An 18,309-nucleotide genomic window follows, 5' to 3' on the forward strand; every position below is an offset into this window, starting at 1 on the left:
AAAATTGTCTGTTTTTAGAGAAACTGCAGAAAAAGCCCCAAAAGCATCAGACAATCCAGCCGCACTCTCCATGCGTTACCCCCTGTGTCCTGCAGGTGGCGCTGGACTTTAACTAACCAACCCGGCAGCACACAGGAAGTGGAGCAGCGGCACAGCAGCAATGTTTGCTAGTTAGCACGGTGCTAGGTAGCTAGCGGCTAGTTAGCATGGTGGCCGGGACGTTTCATACGGAACTGTTAACCCAAAGAAAAAGCTTTGCATGAATCATTCATTCTAATTTAATGCTGTTTCCGGGCCACAGTTTGCTCGTATCAAGGCGGAAATGTCGGACAAAAAGCGAAGAAGAGACAAGGAGGACAAACGAGAGAGCAAGAGACACAAGGCATCCAAACATGATATGGAGAAACTCAAGACACACACGAAAAAACTCAACCAAGAAGTCCAAAAACTGAAACACGTCGAGACCTTGTGAGTAACTGTAGCGAGAGCGTTTCTGCATAACCTCGCAAACTTGTGCATGAATTATAAATGTGACTTAACTAATGTTTTCCCACAAACTTAAATTCCCTTAGGTCATTTTTTTAAAGGAGTATTTAAGTCAAGTTTGCAAGCATTAATAAATCAGTTATTTGTCCTCAGTGGGGCATTTAGTTATGACGCAGTGAGATGAAAATAATTATAAAAGCAGGGCTTCTTCAACACAACCCTAAATACGTAATTCAGTTAAAAAGTCAGTGGAACAATTGGTTAAATAACTCAGCATTTTCCTCCAAGAAAAGGAGAAAGATGGCAGAAGGTATAAAGGAGTGTTTGGATCTATTGGCTTTAGTTAGAAGTCTGAGGAGGGAACCAGATGGCAGAAACTGTTGATGAAAAGGATGAGAACAATCAGACTGGATGGATTCTGCTTTCTTATGTAATTGTTATAAATATCCTGCAGGGTACAGTACCAGCTATTTTGCTACAGGCATGATTTTTATTTTATTTTTTTTAGCTTGACCTTGAGCGATTGATGCCAGCAGATGAAAGAGAAACAGAGCACAGACGAAATTAAAGATTGATGAAAAAATAATAAAAACATTGTCATCAGGGTCCCGTCAACCTGGAACTGAGAGAGTTTACTGAGACAAAAGAGACTCTGCTGGCTTTTCTTTGAACACCGTGTCAGTGTTACTCTGGAATTCAGTTTATAGTCGACTGTAGTTCCCGCGTACTTGTAGCGCTCCGCTGTTTCTGTATTCTGGCCATCAATCACCGTACTGTTCTGAGAGAGGTAGACCTGTCACAGGTATTACACAATCACCCGACTGAATTATTCAAGCTGACGGTGATCATTTTGCATAATCTTAAGACTCATTTCCATTCGCCTGAATAAAACTTCTTGATGAAACTCACAGAAATGTCATATTTCAAACACTAGTGCCACACATAAGCCGTTTCCCCTCAGGGATCAATAAAGTATTTCTGATTCTGATTGTTTTCCACCTTCTTCTGCTATGTTTTATTGACTCAAGATGCCTAAATTCTATGATTCAACCGCCTGCATTTCAATGAGCATCTATTGAAATTGATACCATGTGTTTAGGATTCAAGGTCTTTTATTGGTCACAAACACAGTTATACTATATTTGTCAGATTTGCAGCAAAAAGTTAGTGGTTAAATGTGCTAATAATACTAATCTGAAACTGATAGAGGTGTTAATTGAAGAGAAAAAGAAATATTTGTGTGACAACAGTTTCATGATTGTGACAGAGAAGGTTGGGAACATCTAAAGTCAATGCACATGTTCTTAGTTTTTGCCGCATTTAGTGCCAAAAAGTAAAATTAAAAAATATATTCAACAACATGCGACCGGCCTCATGAACAAAGCGCTAGACCCCCACTGACCCCTCTATGGACAGACACATTAACATCTTCTCTCTCTGCTCACCATCTCATTATCCTCACTGTTACTGGTCATGGTGCACCTCCACACCGTGCACTCTTGTCAATAACTACAGCTCTATGCTTCTTATTTAAACTTAATTTCACTGCACAATATCTTTTGCTTCTGCTTTGCACTACTACTAGTTATTTTTATCTTGTACCTCACTGTATATTTATTGTTGCACCAACCCGCCAGAACAAGTTCCTCATATTATGCAAACTGTACCTGGCAATAAATCTGTTTCTGATTCTGACATTTCATGCATGCTACTGCAGTGATTAATCTGCAGTATGTACAGTAGGGGAGAGAAGAAGCAGAGCCCAGCATGTTACAGACAGCTGAAAAAACAGACCACTTATTTATTACACCCTGTGTGTCCTTCATGTGTGGAAATCTAGACATTTAGAGAGTTGGGAGCAGAGCCTATGGTGGAATAATTCCTTTGTTTTGGGGTAAAGGATAGATAAACTGAAACCGATAGAGAGGGAGACAACAGAGGGGGGGAAACAGAACAAATTTACAAGGGGGCAAAAAACTACAAAAAAATCCTAGAAAACTCAAAACAAAGAACTCAAAGAATTCAAAGATAGAAAACTAAGCTACTCAAACAAACGGGGATACTCACAAAAGGGGACAAAAACAGAGGGGGGCAGACAGGTTCGGGGAATCCAGGGTGAAACCGGTGGCAGGAGAAAGCTGGCTGGGGGAATGCAGGCTGTAGAGACTGGCAGGAGGAATGGCTGTGGTCTGGTGGATTGTGGGGGAAAGAACTGAGTGTTTTATGGGAGCTGTGGTGATTGTGAGGAGGTGAGTCCGGAGTTGCAGCTGTGGGTGATCGTCCTTAATTGAGGCTGGGGGGTCATGACAAATAGGTTTGATTATTTGCTTGATTGAATATTTATTTTTGCACTATTAACTTTTATCTGATCTTGCCTTCATTCAGCTATGAGAAACCCCCACCAGGATACATCAAGGTAAAGTTAATCACACACTAAAAGGCATGCCAGTAAATGCACAAGATCTCACAGGAGATATTTTGCATTTCAGTATTTAATTCATACAGAGACATGTTGAGAATTAGTGACAGTGACAGTTCCTGTTGTAGGAGCACGAAGAAAAACCCGAGGACTGCATTCCCGCTGAACCAGGAAATGAAGAAGCCAGGAGCTTCCTGGCACACGCCCCCACCAGGGGGCTGTGGATGCCGCTGGGGAAGGAGGTGAAAGTGATGCAGTGTGAGTACCGTTACACAGTTTCACATGTATTTTCCCAGGTTTACATTGAGAGAACATGCTGCTCGCACTCGTATCCGCAAAAATGAGGTCTTTGGATGGATTTTCATTACACCTCCGACACTGTGTGCAGCTACAGAAGTAAGGAGTGGATATCAGAGGTGACGCTTGTTAATTAATTAGACTCTTTTGTCAATTAGAAGGAAATCTGTTCCATGATACAGCCCGTTGCTCTCAGAGCAGGGGCCAGAAGACGCCTCACAGGAGTCATTAATCAAACTCTCTCTTCAGTGAGTTTTGAATCTTTACACTTGTCCTGAATGTTGGCGTTAATGTATTTTTATCACTAAACCCTTACTGAAGGTGTTGTCTTTTGGTCTAACAGTCTCATTTTTCTTTTTCTTTTTGGTGTTGGTAGATCAGTACTTAATTGTACACATGGAGCCCTGAAAAGGTCTTAAAATGTGTGACACTGGGTAAATGATTTTGAACTTTAATTCAAGAATTCTGTAAAATATATCAATTTTTTTCTTTTAAGTAATTTAACAGTGATTGCAGCGTGTTTTCTGATAGGTTTATTTCCCATTCCTTAGTTATAATAGGTGTTTAATTATCCATTCTGGATTGTGTTTAGGGGCTGCATGGTGGTGCAGTTGATAGCACTGTTGCCTCGCAGCTAGAAGGTTGCTCTTTCTGCGTGGAGTTTGCATGTTCTCCCCGTGCAGCATGGGTTCTCTGACTTCCTCCCACAAGTCCAAAAACATGTTGAGGTTAATTGGTGATTCTAAATTGTCCGTAGGTGTGAATGTGAGTGTGCTTGGTTGTCTGTCTCTAAGTGTAGCCCTGTGATAGACTGGTGACCTGTCCAGGGTGTCCCCTGCCTTCACCCTAAGTCAGCTAGGATAGAATCCAGCCCCCCCATGACCCTAGTGAGGATTAAGCGGTGTATAGATAATGAATGAATGGATAGTGTTTAAATGGCCTTAAAAAGTCTTTACATTTATGTTGATTGTTTTTTTCAAATCTTGTTTATTAGCAAAGTAACAGCAGCATATCTGAAACTGTATGTAGGTGGGTCTAAACCTCCATGATGAGTGGGCAGTGGTCTTGATAGGGGATAAATGTAACATTTAACACTAAGTCCATTGTTTTTAACTCAAATGAGGGAGTAGAGATTAATAAGTGTGTTGCGGAGATTACCTTCTGTCCTTCTGACAAAAACAATGACTATGATTATATTCAGTGTCTTTTCATTCCTTCGTCCCACACGTTCTGATTCTGCACGAACAGTCAGGGACTTTGAAAGTCAACACACACACACACACACACACAGGGTGCCCGTCCACATGTTGGCATTTGTTCTGCAGAATCTGAGCACGACTTGCTCGGCTTAATCCTTTCAGAAAATGTTTACATTTGTCAGAACAGACAGACTCTGCTGCCAGTGACAGTTTTTTTTGCGCAGAACTTCTTTGACAGAATAAGCACAATTTGTGTTCTCACTTTCCAAAACCCAAGTTATTCACAGAAGCTACACTCCCACTTGAAGCGCAGAGCATTAAAACAGTGTGAAACTTTGACATAAATTCTTCTTTTCAGCGAAGAAAAAAAAAAAAAAAAGAACGTGGTATTGCATTTCACATGGCCTGTCTTTGATAATGAGGCCTACAGTTTGCAACACATCAATACTTGAGCGGGGCATTCTGAGTGTGTGACTCCAAGTTGTTTCTTTTGCCTTTTTTTAAATTTTTATTTAGCTCAAGCAAACTTAAGGAAAAAGATTTCTTTACCCTAAAAAAGCTACAGTGAGTGAAAATCCTGGAAAACGTTTGTCTAGTTTAACAAAATAATCTTACTTCAAGGTCTACTTTCTAGCTTCTAGAACAGCCATCATGTGATGATATAGTTGCATAATGTATAGTTGTATAATGTAGCTGGCTCAGTTGTCAGCAAGTACAGAACTTAAGTCATATAACAGGTGTTCAGAGTGGTAAGGTATGGCAACTGACCTCAAGCAGAGCAAGTGAGCATATGTTGAATTGCTGTGAAAGGTCATAAGAGGCAATTGAAAACTCTAGAAATGCGATTAAGTGCTACGATTATGATGTCAAACTATTGTTCTTAAGCGTAGGAGCTTGGTTTCATGTGTTTGAGAGGAAACCTGCTACGTACCTGATAAGCCAGTCGTTCCATTTTACTCAAGCCGACTCGGTGACATGTTTATTTTTTCCTCTGCAGGCTGGAGGTGCAAGCGCTACGGTCACAGGACAGGAGATAGGGAGTGTCCCTTCTTCATCAAAGGCAACCAGAAACTCGAGCAGTTCAGGGTGGTGAGTTTGTTCGCCCACCCATTGCGACTGTTAAATAATGCCTTAGAGTCAAAGGGTTTAGGTTCAAGGAGCTGTGACAGAGGCTAAAGTTTGTTTCTCAGACCTAAACTAAGGATGGGACACATTTAGTTTTTACACATGTGGGCAGTAGACTTATTCACACAGCTTGCTCCAGTGTGCCTGGAACAATACCCACTGCAGGAACACACACACACACACACACACACGCAGACACACACACAGCCTCTGCAATGATTACCATAAATGCAACTGTGTCATATTTTCCAACCTTGTATTGTTTCAATATTTTTAAAAGTGCTGACATAACAGTGTTTGGAATATGTGGAGTTCCTGCTTCTCGTGTGAATAATGTGGCAGCTCTTATTGTAAGAGGGCATGTTTTTGCTTTTTTCTTGACACATTCTGTTATATTTTTAGGCTCATGAAGACCCAATGTATGACATCATTCGGGAGAACAAAAGGAATGAAAAAGAAACCAGGTAGGTAATTAGTATGTTGTGTATTGTTTATATCTGTTGCTGTAATACCGCTGCGTTAGCATCAACGTTTTGCCATGACAGAACAGACAAATAGACCGTTTCGGGGCTGCGCTCAGACATTTAGATCACACACTTGAGAGCTTGCAGTTTTTGACTGTTTTCCCTCAGCGGAGTAGGACAATCTCAGATGACCTGGAAATTCTCCCATGCTGGCTGGTTCCCTGTGCCGGTTCCTAACAAATAGTGTTTGACACCAGGATGTTTGAATTTGAGGTTAGTTCAGTGTGAAGGCTCACTGCAGGAGGCCTGCGTGTGTTTGTACATGTAGAGCGGCAGCACACACGCACTTGTGTGTGTTTTTGCATGCATTACAAAAAGGTTATTTAAAGGCCAGTGACACTTTGAAGTCTCAGTTGCGTGTCTGTGCCACATTAATTTTGGCATCTCCTTTGAAAGGGAAGTGAAACGGCGCAACCTTTCCCAGCTGGCTTTTTAATTGTATGTACAGTATTTGGTCTGAAGTTGTGCTCGACGTGGTCGGCTGCTATCGTGGCGTGCCGACTGATTGAATCATTTAATGACAACTTCTAGAAATCTGCTTCTTTAAGGTTTAAGATATCTCACATTTAGGATGTAGGAGCAAGTATTTAATTATTTGTTTTGCATTGCCCATTTACTCTTCTGTTCTGTTTTCTGTCTCGTTTGTTTTGTCTGTTGTCCCTTAGATCAGAGGGTCTCAAACTTTCTGAGCCACGACCCCCAAGATAACATAAGTTTGTGTTTGTGACTTCCCCAGTTTGAATTTTTTTAATATGGCATGAGTAATAACTTTGTTGTTCATGCGTTAATGCATTAAAGATTAATACGTTAATTCCACTGATTAGTCTCTTTACACTAACACATTAATTTTCTTTTAAAAGAATGGATGAATTCAATTTATTTCGAACAAATGAAAGAGGAAAAAAAAATAAAAACAAAGAACATAATTTTAAAAAGAGCAAAAAAGAATAATAATATTGCATGATCAAATCATAATATTAACAAGTTCAAAAATGGAGTGGGAAGAAGTATACACTTTTAATTTTGGCAGCCCTAATACACATTTATTTGATAAATGTAGGCTTTATTGTATTTTTTTTACAATGATCTGGCGACCCCCTGAACTTATCTTGAGACCCCCAGTTTGAGATCCACTGCCTTAGATTGTCGTTTTTCTCTATTTTAACGATGGGTTCAGGATTTTTCACATCTGTCTTACAGCAATGCTGATGTGTCCATTGGAGGCTAACTATTCCTTCTCCCCATAACGACCCTGAAGCTTTTCTCCTAGACCACAAGAAATCGGGGGCAAAGCTCCGCTCCAAAGCTTGACTTGGCCTCATATAATGTGTCAACAGACCCACTAAGCCGGAGTGAGTTTTATTACTCAGAGTTACAAGCTGCAGCGGAAGGATACCTTCTCGCAGACGTGTGTAGGTTTAGCTGCCGGCTTATTACTGATGTGTTGCAGACTGAATCAGGAATGCGGCGTGAACTATTACTTATATCAGAGGTTGAACAGCGTGCGCTAACATTTATTTCTATAAAACAAATAAAGGTGAGCTGCTGACTGCGGTGTAATCACTGCAGCGCTTTTAGCAACAATATCTTACTCCTACATCTCCACATAACTTTAGTTGACTGATAATTAACACATTCCCGGTATTCATTTGCACTTGAGTTGTCAGCTGTTGTTAGCTCTTCTGGTGATGGCACAGCGGTGCCCTTCAGACTTTCTTTTTCTCACAGTACTTCTTGTGCTGTAGTAATTGTCCTCTAAAAGCGGGCTCCAGATACACGGAACTCTCTGAGCTTTGCAAATGCTGTATTTATGTCCATTTTGTCCAATATTAACTGGAGCCCATTTCTTTTTCCATCAATACACAAATCACATTTTGTCCCATAAGGCGTGCATGAGGCAGGAACAAACCGAGTGGAACTGGAGGGAAACAAGAGAAAGAGCTGGACGGACGCTGAGACATCACACATACACAAACATACCCCAAATAACAAAAAGTGGTGTTTTTACCACATTATTTGTGTCCCAAAGCTACAAGCTGCAAAGTATGAATTCACTTCCAGGTTAACTCAAGTCATAAAGGTTTTTTCATAACAACAAACATGCAGCTGTTGGAGTGTATCCTTCCACAGGGAGCTATTATCCTGGAAAACACAAGGAGAGAAAATTGTATTTAATCTCCTGTAATTTTGAAAGATGCTGCTTCGTGGGACTGCAGGAGCTTCACATGAGGCTTGGTCAGACTTTGGAGAGGATTTTTTTCACAGAACATACACTGTGAAGTTTGTCCCTCGTTTCTTACACCGTGGTTGTTGTCTGAAGAGCTTCACTGTCAGTATGGAGAGTGGAACTAGTTACAGCACCAAGACAAATTCTCACATACATCCGAGCACATTAGATGATTTTAACACACACTTGAAAAGTCCTGAACACATCATTATTGTGTTTTTGTTTTTTATATAAATGATTGATGAGTGTCTGTGAGGTTTGGCTCCTCTTTTTGTGGGGTTTTTACAGCCTGTGGCTTTAATATGAAGATGGGTTATTTTAGAACTTGATGGCAGACGGTGGGTGACTGAAACATAATGTCTCTAATAATCTCAGCGCTGACAGTGAGCAGGATGTCTACCTTTTCCTTATAAAGTGCATTTGAGGAGACCGTAGTCTTTGTATTGAGGGAAGACACATTTTGAAGGTTTAACTATTGTTGATGGACCTCTCTTTGAGGACTAGAGGTGCACATTAAGGAGGAGTGTGACACTGCGAGCGCTCTGATCATCTCCTCCGTCTGATCTACGCTGCTGTAAATGAGTCCATGTGGACACTTCACAAGAGCACGTCAACCTTTTCTGAGAGACTCCTGTCACGGTGGAATAATCAACAGATTCTGGATGTTTTGTGAAAGATGCTACACTTCTGATGTCATTACTCTCAGCGTGCCAGCTCGCTTTTCTGAGGAACTTAAAGGCGTCCTTATTTTCTGATGTTCTGGTTTTGCTTTGTGAGCCAGATGAGCTGGTATTCTTTGGCCGTCTGAAGCAACTGAGATCACTACATTTATTATTGACTCGTCTCCTTATTTATGTAGTGTGAGCGCTGTGGGGTCAGAGGCAGCTACACTGAATGCACAAAAGATTTTTTGGTTGTGAAGTAATTATTCAGTTGTCTTCTCTCATTGATGTTTGTGTAAAAATCGCTGCCTTGTTTGTGAAAACATACATTTAAAACTTCCTCAGTGATCAAGCCTCGTATTTCAGCAACAGAATGACCTTGTTGTTCAGCCCTGTCCCAGTGTGCTCCTAAAAACCTCCTCACACCTGCACTTTTATTAATGACTGGGGCATTATGACTATCAGAAATGTGTAACATAAGCCTGTCCGGAACAAAGACGGCGTCTCGCACAAGGACGTTCGAGATGCCGGCCAACCTGGACACCCGAGTCTGCATCAGCTGTATTTTCCTCCCTTGCCTCTAATTCCACCTCCTCTTCTCTTTCCCTCCCTGTCCTTCCTGTTCGCAGGATCCAGCAGCTTCAGCAGTTGCTCCAAGACACCACGTCCTCCTCCTCCTCCTCGTCCTCCGACTCGGACAGCTCCTCGTCTTCGTCGTCCTCCTCCGACCACCACCGCAGCAAGAAGAGGAAAAAGAGAAAGGACAGGAAGAAGAAAGACAAGAAGAAGAGAAAAAGGAAGCGAAAACACAAATCCTCCAAAACAAGTGACTGCACAGATTCAGATTGAGGATTTTTTTTGGAACACGTGAAACTTGAACACTACGTGCTTCAAACGTAGGAAACAGACTGAATGAAGCAGCAGAAATTGTAGGTTGTTACACAGTCGTGAACTGTGCAGTGCATCGGGAAGAAAGTGCACTCTGGAGACCCCCTTAAGCCTTTTCTCTGCAGGTTGAAAACTGTACATCCACTGCGCATGACTTCCCCCAGCCGTTTGACTTGCCCCAGGATGACGACTTGCATTTACATCCTCTCTGTTAGATCATACAGCACCGAGTCAGATGGAATGGCTGCTTAAGTAAGTGTGTGTGTGTAAGTGTGCCTTGGTGCATATGTGTATGTCAAAAAGCATTTTCTGCATGGGTAATGAATCCAACGTGATTACGGAGCGAGCCTGCTGGTGTAAGAGATAATGTTCTTTCACAGGTTCTAATAAGATAGTCTGCCAGCAAATACAGCGTGTCATTAAGAGATTGTATTTCCCACCATATTTTGTTATTCTTGCCATTGCGCTGGTATTAAAAACTTTGATTGTAGAGTGTGTTAAACGCAAGGAGGTGGAAAAAAAAAAAGAAGGAAAAAAAAGTCCAAATTAAACGCTGGAACGCAGTTAGAAAATGTTTTCCACACAAGCACGAATGTTTAAATGCTTGTGACTGTACGTAAATATTTGGAATGATTTGAGGTCGGAATATGCTTATTTGCTCTGTGAAAGCCACAGAGATGGGGAAAGAATGTATTTGAATATGTTCCCTTATTCTGAGAATAAAGACGGCTATTTTTCTCCAAAGTTTACCCAACCCAAGGCTGCAAAAACAACGTTAATCATTTTGGCCTCGGCTTAATGTGCGTGACACCGTTTTTCATGTTGCTGATGACTTAATGTTGCGAAGATACTGCAGAGAAGCTGCACAGAAGTCGGATCATTAAAAAGTACGCAGCACAGTACTGCGGTGACCTTCCTAAGAGCCAAAGAACATTTTTCTTTTGATCTTGTCCTGCTAGCAGTCTAAGGATACTTCAGAGTGTTTCTCAAAAATCATTTCACAGTCTATAACCTACAGAATGTGCTACCATCAACAGCTGCTCATCAAATCGTATTGTTCTGCTGCAGAACGACGTTGTGTACAAGAAAAAGTTAGCAGACGCTGACAGATCACCGGCACATTCGCCCTTTAGTTCACATTTGAGGAAGTCTGAAGCTTCTGTTCTTCATGAACAACATTTTCTAAAAGGAATCCCCGTGGAAATAAACTGGAAACATTCCCTCTTCCTAATGACCCTGATAGAGAGACAATTACAGTAGACCTACAGGGAACAAGCAAACCAGATTTCCATTTAGATTTGAGTCTTAGGCCTTCTGAGTAGTTCAAACGCTGTGGGGAGCATATGTGTTTGTGTGAGAAATTACAGCTCCATCAAAGACTGACAGATAATACAGCCATGAGAGCACATTAGTTGCTGATTGGGAGCACGGTTTTATTTATTTCCGCGTCTCACTCCCCTCTTTTCTCATCTGCTTTCTGTGGCAAGTATCCATCTTCTTTTCTTTTTTTTCTGGTGCTTTCACCAATAAGTAGATAAATCAGTTTCACTGAAACAGTCTGTTCCACGTTAACTTTTCTCCCCGTCTCTGAGTAGCACAATGAATCTCCCAGATGAGATTCAGTCACAGAAGCTGCTCAGAGGGAGGCTGTGCCACGTAGAGAGAATCTGGTCAGTGGAGAGTCTTTATTGAAGCACTCTGTCTTCTTGGACAAGGGACGGGTCAGACCGAGTGCCAGGCCGGACCCGTGGTGCTGATTGTGTTTGAGCCTCGACGTACGATGAAAGCAAAGTATTAAGAGACTTTTTCGTTCTTTCGGCTTTGTGGTTTTTGCACATTGAATTATTTAACGATATCAATATTAAAAGAACTGTGTGTGAAACGGCCCTTTTAACTCACAGTGCTCAAATAGCAGGGGTTCAAAAGTAATCGGACGCTCGAATGTTTCTTCGGCAGCTGTTTGTTGTTCCAGCGGCGGATCGCTGCACGAGAGAGCTCGCATACGAGTTAAATGAGGCTTAAAAAATGAATTCTAAAAACGACTGTCGGGGAAATATTAAAGGTAGCTGGTTTGGCAGAGTCAGACAGCTGGGTTCAAAAAAGTAAGTGGGTTCAGGAAAACTAGAAAGGGGTAAGTGAAATTCATTTAAATGGCGAAAAAAAAAAATCCCTTTATCACTGCAAGGCAACTCAAGAATGTTCTCCTAGATGTAGGTGTGCATGATGCCTTGTCAGTGATCAAAAGACGAGCTCACAACCAGAACCTCGGAGGATTAAACACAAGATGAAAACCTCGGCTAACACTCGGGAACAGAAAGACATGGTTACAGCTCTCAAAAACATCCAGAAAGAAACCAGGAGACTTTCTGCGAACAACAGACTGATGAAGGGAAAAATAAAATTCCATCAAAATGAGGGGAAATGAGGAAAAAAAAAAAAGCAGCTCATGACCCGATGCACCGCTTTATCTGTCGAACATGGTGGCGCTTCTGTTATGGCTCAGGCATGCATGGCTGCCAATGGAACTGGCACACTGGCATTTAGTGTTGATTTCACTGCTGACAGAATGTAACAGAACGGCGTACAGGAGCATTCTGTGTGCTCACACTCAGCCAAACGCATCAAAAACCCGTTGGATGACATTTCATCTTTCAGCAGGTCACTGATCCCAAACAAATAGCCAAAGCAACCAAAGAGCTTTTCATTGTGAAGAGGTGAGTGTTTGCTTTGCTCTGATCTTAATTTTAATGAGCAGCGTTCCACACACTAAAAGCTAAAGGTAGAGAGAGACGACATAACGAGCTCCGGAGGCCTGCCAGGGCATCGCCAGAGAAGATATAAACAATCTGCTGATGTTTATGGATTAGAGACGCGGGATTATATCGTCCGTATTGGCCGATAAGGGGTTTAAAAATGGCTCATTGGCCCAAGATGGACATTGACGGGCAGATGGTGTCTGTCAGGCTGGAAGTTCACAGTTTTGGTTTTAAAATGTCACATGAAAAAATAAAAAAATGGCATGTCTTACATATAAGTTATAGTAATAAGTAGATTTTTTTTAAATGTTACCCAGTGAATGTCCATCCATCCATTATCTATACACCACTTAATCCTCTCTAGGGGTCGTGGGAGGCTGGAGCCTATCCTATCGCCAGTCTATCACAGGGCTACACTCAGAGACAGACAACCAAGCACATTCACACCTACGGACAATTTAGAATCACCAATTAACCTCAACATGTTTTTGGACTTGTGGAAGGAACCCACGCTGCACAGGGAGAACATGCAAACTCCACACAGAAAGACCCCGGGTGTCCTCACCGGGACGTGAACCAGGCGGCGGTGCTAACCACCCAGTGAATGTGTACATCTGAAAAGCATTGTCTTCCATGTCTGCACCTGCCAGGGAGCCAACATGATAAGAGCATATTAACGTGATGTTCTCTGCAATTAGGTGGGAGAAGTAATATGATGGTGTAAAAATGTACAAATTGAGACTTTAACGTTGTAGCGATTATCTTATTTCAAACTGAGTGCGATGAAGCAAAGAGCCTGAAGAGCAGCAACTGTCCAAACACTTACAGTATGGGCTTTATTTCCAAAACACTGGACAATTAAATCTTCAGTGCACTGTACTTAACTCGTGAATAATTACCATGTATGCCAAAAAAACTGACATTCACATGTAAAAGAAGCCAACCCAGTGCTTCCCTTATATAATGCAAAACAAGAAGCAGGAGTGACTCTGCATTTTACTGGATGCAGAGGTCCATTGTACTGCATTGTAAGTCTGCACTTTACTCAATGCATCATGCAGTACTTTTTTAGCCGTATGGGCTGGCTTAAAACTACTCTGCTGCCTCTTTGCTGCCTCACATAAAAGGATTACTTTTCCTGTGAGCTCACAGATTTAGTCTTGAACCCTCTCAGGCTGGAGTCAGGGATGCAAAGGTCACAGTAACTCAATGATGCAAACGACACCGGGGAAGAAAAAAGGACGGTTTTGTTTGTTTTAGGATTTCCTCTAATAGGAAAACATAGAGAAGAGCTGTGAGAAATGAAGACAGCTGCAGTGAGAATGTTATTTATTGCTGAACCAGATCCGCCTCATGCAGCCTTTGTAGACACAAACAAAGAACAATTTGAGATTATTGTTTGGCTCAAATCTGTATATTTTCGAAAATGTAATCTTGTGTCGATACATTCTGAATCCTCTTATTTTTGGATCAGGCCTGCTCGCCTTCACAGCCTGTTTATGCAGCCAAATTACCCATCTAGTTGAGGACACAGGCTGTCATTTAAATAGGCAGAGCTTCGCATCCGGTGTCTTTCACAGAGAGAAAAACAAACAGAAAAAAAAAAAAGGGGGATTGAGAGATTTCTGCTGGGTGTGTCGCTCCAGATTATTTACCAGGACGAACAGGACTCCTGTATTAATCCTCCCCCTGCTGCTCCTGCTCAGCGGAGACGAGGATGAGCTGCAGGACTGTCTGCTGTACACTATTCTCTGTCTCTTTTACCCACACACACACACACACACACACTCTCTCTGGGTTCAATATTGCAAACAGCAGGTAATTACTGACAAAATTAAAGGCAAGTGGCCTCATGTGGCCCAGAGGTGCTGTAGTCTGTGTTTCAGCTCTGCTGTCTGTCCTGTACCAATGAAATCCAATGAGACTGTAACATTATGTCGTGCGGGACCCCTGCTGTGCAATATCTGAATTGCCCCCCCCCCCAACATAAAGTAACATTAGAAGGTCATAATCCCACCCTCCAAACAGGAGGGCAGAGAGCGTTCAATAACCATGAATTATTGAAGCCATTGTTCCTGTTTGCTCGGCTGCAAGGCTGGATGCAGATATTCTTTTGTTTCATCCTGCACTGTAAAAACAAAACAAAACAAAAAAAAAACATGCCTCTTCAGTTTTGGAGTTGTTTGTTTAGATATAATCTATTTTAAATCCCTTTTATTTAGACAGTCGTCCACATTTGTTAGGCAGTAAAGACACTATTTGCTGAGGGATCTTGGACTCAGCTGGAGTATTTTCAGCAATTATTTATCAAGCTCTCAATCAAAGAGCTGCACATATATACTGTATATGTATACTGTTATATATTGGGTCTCTGTGGTTTTCTCTGAAGACATGGTGTTTTAAAAAACAGTATTATACCTTTCTACAAGTATTTTATGAGCCCACTTTTTGTCCTTTTCTGTTTCTCCTCTTATTCAGTTTCATCTTATTGTTTTCTATATTTTTAGAGGAAATCCTTTTGAATCATTTCCATATCATTTCCATTTATATTGCTTCTTATATTGTGCGATAATGCCATTTTATGTCTTATATAAAGCGCTCCGAATTGCCTTTTGTGGAAATATAAACGGGGAAAAAATTGTCATAAGTGTTCAGGAATATAGAGCAGTTGTCAAAATAAATAAGATAAACAGAACCTATGAAAAAATAAAAAACATTTACACACACACACACACACAAACACACACTGTACCTCAGTGTGCAGGAAAGTTCTAACTTTTATGTATTTAACTCTCAGCAGGGAAATGAGGTAACACCAATGTCAGATGGTTTCGCCATCCTGTAACTGAAATATCAAAAGTCCCATACGTTACTTTTAGCTTCAATCGCAGGTCAGAACTGTCTGTAAATTGTAAAGCTGAAGGACATTCAGAGACGGTAAAAAGTTTAAGAACAACCAATAACCAACGACCTGATGGGTTACTGTGTTTTCATGTCGCCTGCCTTCATCACATCCTAAACAGACAGTGTTGTGCATGAGCTTGCTTCTCTCCTGCTCTCGGTGCTCCTATATACTGCATGTTAATCCAGCCGCAATCCCAACAAAGCTCTGCTCTTCTGTTGTCAGACAATAGTGAGTGAAAGGCAGCCCTTTAGGACTACATGTTAATCAGAAGACACTTCACCTCTGCACTGCTAAAACACAGATTTTGCAACCACAACATTATCCTGCCGTGTAGTCTGACTCTCCAGATATACGAGGTGTGTCAGAAAAGTTCCAGGACTGGTGTCACAAAAGATGTATTTCAACCCTAAACTACAAACTATGAGTTTCCCCCTTCAGACGATCAACCAGCACGTCTACAAAGAGATCCTGTTGTTTCGTTCAGTGCAGAGTTGTGGCAGGACAAGTCGTGGCTGCTTCACCATGACAACGCGCCTGCTCACAACGCCCTGAGCAACCTCCCTACTCACCCCATCTGGCTCAGTGGGATTATTTCCTCTTCCCCAAGCTCAAGGGGGTCATCAAGGGGACCTGTTTTGAAGACGTGGACGACATCAAGATGGCTGTGACGACGGAGCTGTGGAGGATCCCAGAAGAATCCTTCCAGGAGTGCATGGCGGCAGAGAAGGCTGGGAAAGTGTGTTAGACTCCAGGGGATTACTTGGAAGGGGAAAACTTGTTGTTTGTAGTTTGGATTTGAAATATATCTTTTGTGACACCAGTCCTGGAACTTTTCTGACACACCTTGTAGACTATTACTACTACTAAGACTTCTCCTCCCCTTTGGCTATCTGCATGTTACCAATTTCCAAATCCCCATAAATGTTGGCAACCTCCAGGCTAGTACCCCACTGAAAATGTTAAATTGTGCAGCAGATTTGGATTGTGCAGTAAGGAACCCTTGGTTTTTAATTTTCATTTTGGTGAATTAGGCCTTTTTAATTAAAGTTCTGGCCTCACTGCGTGTAGACTGTGCACCAAAACAATTCCCATCATCGCTATTTTGAGCAAATATTATTATTACATCCTTCACTTTGCTTTCCTAAGTAAGACTGTGATTACTTTAAAGAAATACGGACAAGCCCCTTTAGCAGAATGATAATGAGGAGGTGCAGACAGGACATTCTGCAACATGGAATGATCTGACTTCTATTTAGCTGTCAGTCTCCTTCCTGAAGGGGGCGTGGCTAGAGTTTTTAAAAAACGTAAATGTTAAAATGAACCATCTCTTGAGCTGAAATTTTGAAAAGAAATGTGACACTTTTGCACCTTTAAAGCAGATAAAGGGTGATTTTTAAAGCAGTGCATTTAGGGTGAGCAGCAGAGAGGAGGATGTTAATTCAACTTATAAACTGAGATAAAAGGAAAAAAACAAATCTATTCAATCTGCTGAAATAGGAGGGTAGATTCCTGATCAATCCGTGCGCGCAGACAGAGCTGCTCTCATGCGTCCTCCGTGTGGCATCACCGAGGCTGCCAGCAGACGGCAGAAGAAAGGAGGAAGTGGAAACATCAGCACTATCTCTACGGCAGAGGAGAGAGAGAGAGAGAGGAAGGGAGGGAGAGAGGAAGGGAGAGGGAGGGAGAAAACACCAATGAGTGACACCACACACACACACACACTTACACACAAACTCCGGACATCAGCGCTCCAGTGGAAGAAGCAGAAGAAGAAGTGTCCTCGCCTCGTCAGGTTGGTCAAAGCGCGTTTTGCCATTTTTACGCACGAATGTTGCCGCCGCTGAAATCCGGCTCCACTTTCACCTCTCGCGGTTTTGCGCTAAATGTTGAGGATTCGCGGCGTGTGTGTGTTTTTGTTGCTTTTTTTTTCTCCCCCCTCAGCGACATTGTAGGCAGATAACACAGTGTTTGTCCCTCCTCTCTCCTCTGCCTTTCATCTCCTCTGCCTGTCGTTACTTTGTGGAGAAGAAGTGGCCTTTCAGCGGCTTTGGGCGCTGTTCTTTTATTGACATGCGTGTCTGATGGAGGCATCGCTGCTCACTGAGCCTCCCGTCTACGCGTTCAACTGCGGTGAATACATTAAACTCCGCGTTTATCCAGAAAACAAGTGCACGTTTAAACGCTGCAAGGTTTTTTTTTTTTTTTTTTTTTCTTGCAGCAGATTTTTACTACTGCGAAGGAAGGAGAGGCTGCTGCTGCTGCTGCTTCTATCTCCTCGGCTTGTTTGTTGAAGTGCATGCTGTTCGCTTGATGCAAAAAGTATAGATGCGTCCGTTTCTTCCACCCTAACTGCTAATTAAAGAGCTGCTTTAATGGTGTGCGGTGTGTAACTCCAGCCCAGCGTGCTGGCCGCACCACGGGCCTGTGATTAGGCAGGAGGAGGAGAGGGAGAGCCAGACAGCCTCTGGGTGCATGTTGAAGCTTCTTGACTCTCCTCTGTAGTAAGAAAACAAAAGATATCAAGATGCTTCATGATCTCCTGCAAGTGTTTTCCCTTTACTCTGTTCTAAAACCCACACATGGACCCCACATTGTGATGCATTTGATCAGTGTTTCCCAAACTTTTCTCCCTTGTGACCCCTTCAGAGAGAAGCAGTGACCCCTCCACACCAATGTTTGTGTTGTATTTTTTTAATCCTCTTAATTGTTGTGCAGCTGGTTGTTCAAGGAGATTTATCACCCAGGTAGAGGAAACAACATTCCACATTATTAGACGTCTGTTTGCAAAGATTGAACCCAAACCAGGCCTCTTCTTCTTCTT

The 18,309-nt window shown here is 42.1% G+C and overlaps 2 protein-coding genes across 2 annotated transcripts in view; both read left to right on the forward strand.

Annotated features, from left to right (window-relative positions):
* Nucleotides 1-156: 156 nt before the first annotated feature.
* Nucleotides 157-10,742, forward strand: rp9 (RP9 pre-mRNA splicing factor). The gene is made up of 6 exons (XM_008295499.1): nt 157-468; nt 2,872-2,902; nt 3,034-3,163; nt 5,399-5,490; nt 5,929-5,990; nt 9,569-10,742. Exons 1-6 carry the CDS (start codon nt 323-325, stop codon nt 9,786-9,788), a joined length of 681 nt encoding a protein of 226 aa, XP_008293721.1. The 5' UTR covers nt 157-322; the 3' UTR covers nt 9,789-10,742.
* A 6,466-nt stretch (nt 10,743-17,208) lies between these two features.
* The window catches only part of elmo1 (engulfment and cell motility 1 (ced-12 homolog, C. elegans)), a 114,987-nt gene continuing 113,886 nt past the window's right edge, over nt 17,209-18,309 (forward strand). The window contains exon 1 of the mRNA XM_008295501.1: nt 17,209-17,280. The gene's annotated coding sequence lies outside the window, so the exon portion shown is untranslated. The remainder of the gene's footprint in view (nt 17,281-18,309) is intronic.

Source organism: Stegastes partitus, unplaced genomic scaffold (genome assembly GCF_000690725.1).
Source record: "Stegastes partitus isolate 25-593 unplaced genomic scaffold, Stegastes_partitus-1.0.2 Scaffold1053, whole genome shotgun sequence".
NCBI classification, from domain to species: domain Eukaryota; kingdom Metazoa; phylum Chordata; class Actinopteri; family Pomacentridae; genus Stegastes; species Stegastes partitus.

What these genes read in the sequence shown, in the direction of transcription:
- rp9 (XM_008295499.1), top strand. Translation starts at nt 323, where the DNA reads ATGTCGGACAAAAAGCGAAGAAGAGACAAGGAGGACAAACGAGAGAGC. An exon ending in CCCCACCAGGATACATCAAG is followed by an intron (nt 2,903 to 3,033) that starts GTAAAGTTAATC and finishes TTCCTGTTGTAG; the next exon opens with GAGCACGAAGAAAAACCCGA. An exon ending in GGAGGTGAAAGTGATGCAGT is followed by an intron (nt 3,164 to 5,398) that starts GTGAGTACCGTT and finishes TTTCCTCTGCAG; the next exon opens with GCTGGAGGTGCAAGCGCTAC.